This window comes from Panthera pardus, unplaced genomic scaffold (genome assembly GCF_024362965.1).
Source record: "Panthera pardus isolate Hobbes unplaced genomic scaffold, ASM2436296v1 HiC_scaffold_16, whole genome shotgun sequence".
NCBI lineage: Eukaryota > Metazoa > Chordata > Mammalia > Carnivora > Felidae > Panthera > Panthera pardus.
In genome coordinates this window covers 95,298,897-95,308,164 of record NW_026526721.1, presented here as the reverse complement: position 1 = coordinate 95,308,164, position 9,268 = coordinate 95,298,897, and the positions used below count along the sequence as shown (strand labels likewise).

Below are 9,268 nucleotides of genomic sequence, written 5' to 3'. Positions count from 1 at the left end.
GATTCTCTCTCTCCTTCTCTCTGCCCCTCCCCTGCTCGCTCTCTCTCTCAAAATAAATAAATAAATACTTTTAAAAAAAGAAAAAAAAAAAAAGGCTGCGATATGACCCATATAGGAAATGCACGTGCTAGATATGCTTCGTACAGGCATGAGCTATATGAACTTGAGTACATTAATGATATATGCATATTAAATATATATGTAAATGTCAATGTTATATGTTAAATAATATAGTATTAAAAATAGTAAGTCAATCATATATTGAACATATATTAAGATATTAATACATTTCTTTAAACAGAAACACACATAAAACAAGATTATGCCTTAATCAGTTGGTGCAGATGTTGTGACCAGAGGCTCACAGAAACCTAATTCCATATTTCCCCCGAGAGAAATGGTTCAGTATTCACTAGTTCAATGTTTATAACTTTATAGAACTACCACAAATGACAAGGATCAGCTGTACGTGTAAAATAGTGAAGCACACATGGGACTTTCCAGCACAAAATCACATCAAAGGTGGCTGTGGAGGGAGTGGGGGTTGGGGGTGGAACCTAAGCTCACAGGCAAGTAACCATTAAGGATGCGATTTCGTTTTAAACCAGAAAATGATGGTGCAATTAATGCTAGTCATTCTTCCCAGATAAACCAATGCAGCATTAAGATGCCACATAGTAAACAGAGCACTGAACTTAAAGTTGGGAGGCCTTGTTGCTGGTCCCAACTCTGCAAGTAATTAACTTAGGTAAGTCATCTAACCCCATTTAAGCATGTTTCTTTATCTGCTAGAGGGATTTAAGTCTTGTAGCAATAACTCACATTTGCCATAATTATTATCCACAAAAGCTTTCCATGTAAATTATATCACTGGATGACCCTGATGGTCCCTTTTTACTCCAAAACCGTATCACTTAAGAGAATTACTTTGCCAAACTAGAATAAATATATCAAATGTTTATAATACTAAGAAGAGCTTTCCTTTGGAATGTTTATAAGACATTAGTCAGAGGGAGGACTTCAAATACAAGAACTAAAAAACAGCTGTGGACTTATTTTTAAATTGTATTTATTCAATTAATATTTTCTTTTTAAAAATGAGAGAAAAACATTCCCAGGAGATGGCCATCCTTGCCGCAGGCCCCATACCACCACAAATCTTGTAAATGCGGAGAAGCTAAAGTACCACTAGGTGGAGCAGGAACAAAAGACATTTATTTATAGTTCAAGGAACCCGGGCAGTCTTCAAGAGGTCTTAAAAGGTCACCTTCTGAGTACATGGAAGCTTGGTGAAGCGGAGTTATCTCAACCTACTCACCCTGTGTGCTTTCCAGAAAACCATGCTGACTGAGGAAAATTATTTTTCTTCTTAGAGAGCATTACCAGCAACAGCGAATTCCAGCTTTTTCACACGTCTATAATTGGGCTAAGAATTGTGTTGGACAACACTAAAGGACCTATTTTAGGTAATGGGCTGAGGTACTGCAGACCTACACATTTACAAATTTGCTGACATGGTCCTCCAGATTGGTTCTTTCCGTTGTCAGGTCGGGACGTGAGCAGAATATCACCCTGGTCATTTGTCTTCATAACGCAGGCCCCAGGGGCACCTGGGTGGCTCAGTCGATGGGGAGTCTCACTTCGGCTCAGGTCATGATCTTACGTTTGTGAGTTCCAGCCCCGGGTCAGGCTCTGTGCTGATAGCTCAGAGCCTGGAGCCTGCTTCAGATTCTGTATCTCTCTCTCCCTCCCCCTCCCCTGCTCATGCTCTGCCAGTCTCTCAAAAATAAATGTTAATTTTTTTTAAAATAAAAAATAAATGTTAAAATGCAGGTCGCTGGCTACCATCTCTCCCAGCAACAACTCCCTGAATAGCTGTCTTAAGGAAGTGAAGGCACTCGTTTGGGATGAATCCATACGTAAATTTGGATTTAGTCTTTGGAGATAACTGGGCAGAAGGGCCTGTAGGTTGTTTCCTTTAACCTAGTAGGCCATCAGTTTATTTTCTTTCCTGAAAGACCACCAGATCCAAATGGGGGGCGGGGGTGGTAACATATTTCCTTCTTTTCCGTTTGTCGCCACTTAATGCTTTGCAACCACCGGCAGAGGCAAAGAAAATTAACAAGCTGGCACCATTAAAGGAACAATATTCACTGTTTTGAGAACACACTAGTTCTGGTTAACAAATACTTACGAAATGTTTAACAATCCCATCGAGGGGACTGGCTGCCTGATCTACTTTCCAGATCTACTTTCGTAAAGGCAAAACCTCAACAAAACCCCCAGATCAGCTAATACATGAGGTACAAATGGGCAACAAAACCAGAGGCAGGGGATTAGGACAAAAACCCTACAAAAGAATGGCTCGCTGACTGCTTGGCTCACTGCCCACTCATCTGGGCCAATTTCATAAATGTTCTCCACGCATCCTTCTGCCAATCTGCACGCACCCTAGTCCAATCCGCGGGTATCGCGACCACACAGACCCACCACTGATGGCGAAGGGAGACCGACGCGCACAAAAGGAGTTCCGCCCCGCCCCCACCCCTTCCCTTGGGAAAGCCGACTGCGCGCCTCCAACAGCACCTCAGCAGGCGGCATGTGTCTGAGCCCAGTCCCGGGTGCAAGTCCCACAGCTCAGGGAAGCGCACCGCGCGCGGGGACCTGCTCCCGTTTCTCTCCCTGCGGTCAGAGCCTCGCCCTTGGCCCCCCAAGGGACCCGCGGCTGACAGAGCCCAACTCTTCGCGACGGCAATGGGTGCCTCCGGAGAAGCCCCGGGCCGACCGCGGCCTCTAGGCGGGACGCGGGGGCTAAGGAGGCGAGCCACCGCAGGGTCCTGGGAGGGGCGAGCAAGTCAGCAGCTGACATTTTTTGTTTGCTCCAAACTGTACGGTGGACGGCGGTAGGCCGAGGCTTTTCCGCCCGCTGAAAGTCAGCGAAAAAAACAGCGTGCGGGAAACAAAAGCGCGGCGCCTACGCCCTTCTCAGTTAGGGTTAGACAAAAACTGACCGCTTCCCCTCCCAGGCCCACCCTCCACAACCCGAGGTGCACAACGCCGCGGCTCCCTATAAAGACAGCGGCCGCCGTACGCGCCGATTGGCTAAAGCCCTCCCATCGCGGTTCTCGCGAGATCCGTCCCCACCCACCCACCCACCCCCCCCTTTTTTTTTTGGAATGCTCTATTTCCGGCCGTGAGGACAGTTGCGCCCCTCCCCCCACATTTCCTGGGAAAAGCGTTAGGTATTTTCCGACGTACTTGGAAAGTAAAAACGAACTTGTCCTACTGCACGGCTCCGTTTTCCATGCCTTAAGGACCGGGTGCACCTGCCTTAAGGACCGGCCTCGGGGCGCTTGACCACCTTAAGAAAATGAAGTTCACAGAAAAATTTTAGGGCCTGGGAAATATGACAGTGATTCTCAACTCTAGTCACATTTGTTAGAGATCTTTAAGAAAATAGATTCCCGGATAGCCTTGGCTAAACCAGAAGGTTGGCTGGACTCGTTGGATTGCCTTGGAGTTCCTGCCCTGCTCCCTTCTCCTTAGAAGGCCTTTTTGCAACGTCTTCTTGAACATAGGATGGGTTTTATTAAGTATAACTACTTCATTCTTAATCTTAACATTCAAGATTTGAATTTACCTTTTATTAGGAAATGAAAGCTTTTCAGTCATTAACTTTGCTTTAATGTTGTGTCATGATTAGGTTAAAAATCCACCATAAATTGTACCAAGTTTCTGTAATGGTATAATTGAAAGGGCGGGCCTACTCCCTCCGACTCCATCTTGTTCTGTGTCCTTCACCTTGACCACACCTCCTCCCCTTGAGTAACCCCACCCCTCTCACCTGCCTAACAGGACTCGGACCCTTCCCCAGGACCCTTCCCCAGCCAATCGGCTGAGGCCATAGCCATTACCTTACCAACTGCCCCTAGGCCCCAATAAAACCTTTGTCCTTTCGAAACTCGCTCTCTCTCCCTGGTATCTCACCGCTGCGGCGGTGCAGGTAGGGGATTGAGCTCGAGCTAGCTCGAATAAAGGCTCTTTTGCTTTTACATCGGACTCGGCTCCCTGGCGGTATTTGGGGATCACGAATTCTGGGCATAACAATAATATTGTTTTACATATTCATGTTCAGTTGGGTGAATTCTGTGGAGTTGTCGCTATTGACACCTCAGTCTGAAAGAAAGATAAAATCTTAGAGGGGTTGGTTTCCAATGATTTTAAGGGCAGGGAAAATACAAACGTGATTTTCCATTTTATTCCCTATCCCTAGATTACTTGAAAAGGATCATCTATGAGCCCATGTTAGAGGCTGGAGTCAGTACAGAATATTCCAGGTAGGTTGTTGAGTTAACTACCTGAGACCATGGTTCAGAATTGTTTGCCTGACTAATGTAGCAAGCAATTTACTTTGGGATCGCTTTAAACTTAAATCTCTTAACCTGTTTAAATATCAATTTTTTTAATTTGTAAAATGGGAGTAATGCTTGTCTTGCTCATCTCTCTGGGATGTTGAAGTTTTGCTTTGTGTTTTAAGTTTATTTCTGAGAGAGAGCAAGAGGAGGAGGGGCAGAGAGGGAGAGACAGAATCCGAAGCAGACTCTACACTGTCAGCATGGAGCCCAATCCTGGGCTTGAACCTATCAACCACGAGCTGATGACCTGAGCTGAAGGCAAGAATCTGATGCTTAACCCACTGAGCCACCCAGGCCCCCCTGAGATGTTGAAGTTTAAATTAGATAAATGTGTAGATAGCCCTATTTTCTTTTAGAAAACAGTTTCAGAATTCTGAAGAATAAGTTCATGCTCTCTACAGTGCTTGTGAATCTGGTGCGTGCAGCATCAACTGTTCCACAGTGCTCTCAGATAATCATTTTTTACACGGTATCCAATCTAGTTTTCCTTATAATCACTGACGTGAGAGAGAAGTACGTAGGAATGAAATGCACCTCTTCACAAATGCTTGACTCAGGCCCACTTCTCCTTGTACAATGTGCCCATCATTATTACACCTTGGAATCTTTGCCCTAATGTTACCTCTGGCCAGAATTTTCTTTTGGTCAATTCTCCATATCTACATACCTACTGGGAGTGCACCATAGAGAGCATCAGGGAAGGGGATAGAGATGAAAAGGGAAATCCCACAATCCCTTTCTTCTAAGAATATATCTATTGCGGGAGAAAGACAAGCAAACTAAAAGATAAGGCTGCATAAATTAAGTGGTCAATAGGAGAACAAATAATGCGTTGGAGGACACAATGAATTTTGACTGCATGGAGGAAGTAGCATCTAATTCTACAACAGAAGATAACAGATTTCATTGTATTCTAAAAGTATCTAGGGGCGCCTGGATGGCTCAGTCAGTTGGGTTGGGCGTCTGACTTTGGCTCAGGTCATGATCTCCCAGTTCGTGTGTTCGAGCTGCATCAGTCTCTGTGCTGACAGCTTGGAGCCTGATTCTAATTCTGTGTCTCCCTCTCTCCCTCTGCCCCTCTCCCACTCGCACTCTGTCTCTCTCTCTTTTCCTTATATTTTAGTACATAGTTTTATGTACTAAACAAAAAAGAATAAAATTAAAAGGTACCTTTACAGAGTTTATCCTATTTGAAATTTACAATGACCCTGTGAGACAGACAGGGATTAGCAGCCCCACTTTATGGATAAGAAAAATTTATCTTCAAAATGTTCGTGCAGCTGGTAGGTGGTAGAGCCTAGACCTAAATCCACATGTGCTGCCCCTGAATTCTGAGGAAAGGGCATTACATTAGGTTTAAATTTCAGCTGTCTTTCAAATCTAGCCCCAGAGCCAAATCTACCAGAAAGTCTTCCACGAGACCTCAAGGTATTTTCCTCCTTATGAACCCCCAGACCATTTTATGCTTCTCTTAGGACACCAAATCACTTTCTACCTAGTATTATTATAATTAAGGCATAAATCTCACCTCTTATACTAGACTGCTGGCTTCTTAAGGACAGGATCTCACTCCTGCTTTAGCAGTCATTGTGCTTAACATAGTGCTTTGCACAGAGCAGATATGAAATACTTTGAGTTACATGAATACTGCCATCATTATCAAGAACCCAGGTCATTTCAGACTCTTCCCCCATCATATCTAACTAGATACCAAGACTTGTCAGGTTTTTTTGTAATTACTTCTTCTGAATTCCTATTGTCTATAATCTTGAGTCTTATGACTTGACTACTTTATATCTAGAATAATAACTGGTTAACTGATCACCAAATCTCCAGGGCCTTCCCAGCCCAATTTATTCTCCAAACCACTGCCACATTCATCTTAATTTCCTAGGTTTCCTGCTTTTCATTCTTTAATTGTTCTCCTTTGCCTATAGGACGTGTAACACAAAGCCTCCCTTTCCAGTCCTTGGCCTTCATTTACTTTCCTAGTCATTGCTCTTAGTCTGCTCAATGTGAGCTCTTTATTTCAATAAAACCAGTCTATTAAGCATGCCTTGAATATGCTTTGTTCATTATGTAAACCTCAACAAACTTAAATCTGTATCACCCAGTTGGCACACATGTTGCACTACAAATTTTTCCAAGGGAAAGATGAGAACTTCAAGGTCAAGAATAATGTTTCCTCTAGCATTTAATTTGGTTCTACTCCAGAAACAGGTTGTTTGCTTCACCCATCACAGAAATGGAAGAGACATGGACATTCCAACAACTGAAATACTTTGTTCTCTCAGACACATATAATATCCAAAGTTTTCTGTCACATATACTCAAAGCATTTTTTTCTAACCATTTTATCTGTATTCAGAAGCATCTTTGATGTACTATGTTGGGTCCAACTTCTTTAAATTCTGCCTTAGTGATCCACATGTCCTGGAAAGCAGACAGGGATGCAAGAATAGAGCCTCCCATCCACACTGATAGTTTCCTTTCTGGGGGAACTGTAACTTGCACAGGTGTATTGGCAGGTACCATATTTGCTACACCTTTAACTAGCCGCTTGTCTAAACCGGGGAAAGAGGTTGATCCCCCAGCAAGGATAATATTGGAGAAAAACGAATTCCTCAGATCTGTATCACATTTCATTATGCTGTTGAAACACAACTTATCGATGCCAGGGGTCTGAAGGTTCCTAAGACGTGGAGAGAAGAGGGCCTCTGGACAATGAAAGAGTTGGTCATAGAGCTTGATCATCGTCCCATCAGGTAGCTGGTAAACTTTCTCTATAGAATCACGTTTCTTGGCCATTTCCTCTTCGTAGTTCATTACCACATAACAAGAAGTTTCCTTAATGTCTGCGACAATCTTTCTGTCTGCAGCACTAAGCAGCATGATGCCCTGCTCCTTCAACAGTGTCATGAGGTAGTTGGTGAGGTCAAGGCCTCCCAGATTTAGCTGCTGGACACCATGAGGCAGACAGTAACCCTCAAAGATGGGCACACACTGGGTAACCCCAGCACCTGAGTTCAGCACAAAACCAGTTGTGAAGCCAGCAGCAAAGAGAGCCAGCACCCCCTGAATGGACATATAAAAGGCAGGCACCTCCAGATGCTCAAAAAACACTTCAGTGATTTGTTGCCGGTTGGCCAGTGGGTTCAGTGCTGGCTCCGTAATCAAGACTGGGCCATCACAGGCCTTTAGTTTCAGGTTATGATCATAGATATGCTTCCACATGACCTCCATGTCCCCCCAGGAAGTAATGAGACCACGTTCCACTGGGTAGCTGTAGGAAAAGCAGTAAGATAAGTGACAGCTTTTTTTTTTTTTTTTTAGTGGCAGCTTTTAATTTTTTCAGCATCTACTCTCTTCAAACCTGGGTTAATCCCCATACTTATTACCAGTACCCTTTGTTGGCAGTGACTGTCACAGCCAGTTAGAGAAGGTAACTGCCAGCAAAAGTCTGCATAGCTGACTTCCTCTGCAATTTTTGTTGCTTTCCATTTGTCCCCCGCGTTGGAAGACAAAGAATCTTTAAAAAAAAAAAAAAAAAAATTGGGAAGTCTTTGGAGCACCTGGCTGGCTTAAGTCAGTTAAGCATCTGACTCTTGATCTTTGCTCAGGTCAGGAATTCCCAGTCGGTGGGATCAAGTCCCAAGCTCTAGGCAGAGCCTGCTTGGGATTCCCTTTCTCCCTCTCTCTTTCTGCCCCTCCCCTGCTTCCTCTCTCTCAAAATAAATAAACTTTAAACGAAGTTTAAAAATTGGGAAATCTTTACATAATAGTACAGTTTTAATATCAATTAATTGAAGAAAATAACCCACAGGGAGAAAGTGACATCCTTAAATAAACTTGTACATTATGAACGGTGACTTTATTTATACATTTGAACAGATCTGTTTACATACAAAGAGCAAGTAATGCTAACCCTTCAGATGTCTGGTACCCTCAGAGATTTGTGGCCTGCACCAGCGGGTTGAAACTTCCTGTTCCTGTCTTCCTTGTCCTCTCACCCTTATGTCCCTCATCTAGACCCTCCCTCTTTCCCCTCCACTAGGGTCCTGCCCGCTGTGAGAAGACGGTACCTGATGGACAACGAGTTTCTCCGCTCCTGCGCTTGGTCACCTACACACGTTTCCAGCGCGCCCTCCGCTACCCAGCCCTGTCCTTTGGCCCGGCCGATAATGTTGGGGTAGACGAATTGGGGCTCCCGCGACCCAGCCAGGCCCGCCTTAATCACTCCTGAGCCGTTGTCGATCACCACTGGTAGCTGGTAGTAGTAGTTCATGCCGTCTCCGCCTCCTAGCCTCCTATCGCCTGGCTACTCCGGCTGCCCTGGCTGCGGGCTGTGGGCTGCGGGCTGCGCTAGGGAGCGAAAGTGCGTAGCGCGGGCCCTTGGGCAGCGCCAGAAGGCCTACGGCCTGGAACGTCGCGTCACAGAAGCGCTGGCCTGACCACGGGGCCTGGGCCTGGCAAGCGAGCCCTGGAGAGCCCAGGCCCATTGATCCTCCAAACTACTGCCGCCCCCCCCCCCCCCCCCCCCGCATCTCACAGGGGCTGGGTCACTTGCCACCCCCTGGAATCCCGGGATACCAATATCAGGAAAACCCAACTTTCTTCCCTAATGATATAAATCTAACCCTTCACAAGGGGCCTTCCCCAATACCTCGATGAGTCATAAAAAGTTTTCTTTTCCAAAGCCTTTGAATTCTGGTTAATAAGTGTCTGTCCATGGGCATGTTGAAAGTTCTAGAATGTGGCCTTGAACCTAGGAAAAGGTGGGGAGATTTGACTAGAGAAAGTTGTCACAGAAGACGCCTGGTTTGTGCTTCTGGAAACCCTTGTCAACTTTTGAA

At 45.0% G+C, this 9,268-nt stretch overlaps 1 protein-coding gene across 1 annotated transcript; it reads right to left on the bottom strand.

The window, feature by feature from the left end:
- Nucleotides 1-6,591: 6,591 nt before the first annotated feature.
- On the bottom strand, nt 6,592-8,700 carry ACTRT3 (actin related protein T3). Its single transcript, XM_019440535.2, has 2 exons — nt 8,498-8,700; nt 6,592-7,698 (listed from the first exon to the last, which is right to left on the bottom strand). The coding sequence occupies exons 1-2, from the start codon at nt 8,698-8,700 to the stop codon at nt 6,780-6,782; spliced, it is 1,122 nt and encodes a 373-aa protein (XP_019296080.2). The 3' UTR covers nt 6,592-6,779.
- Between the last annotated feature and the right edge of the window lie 568 nt (nt 8,701-9,268).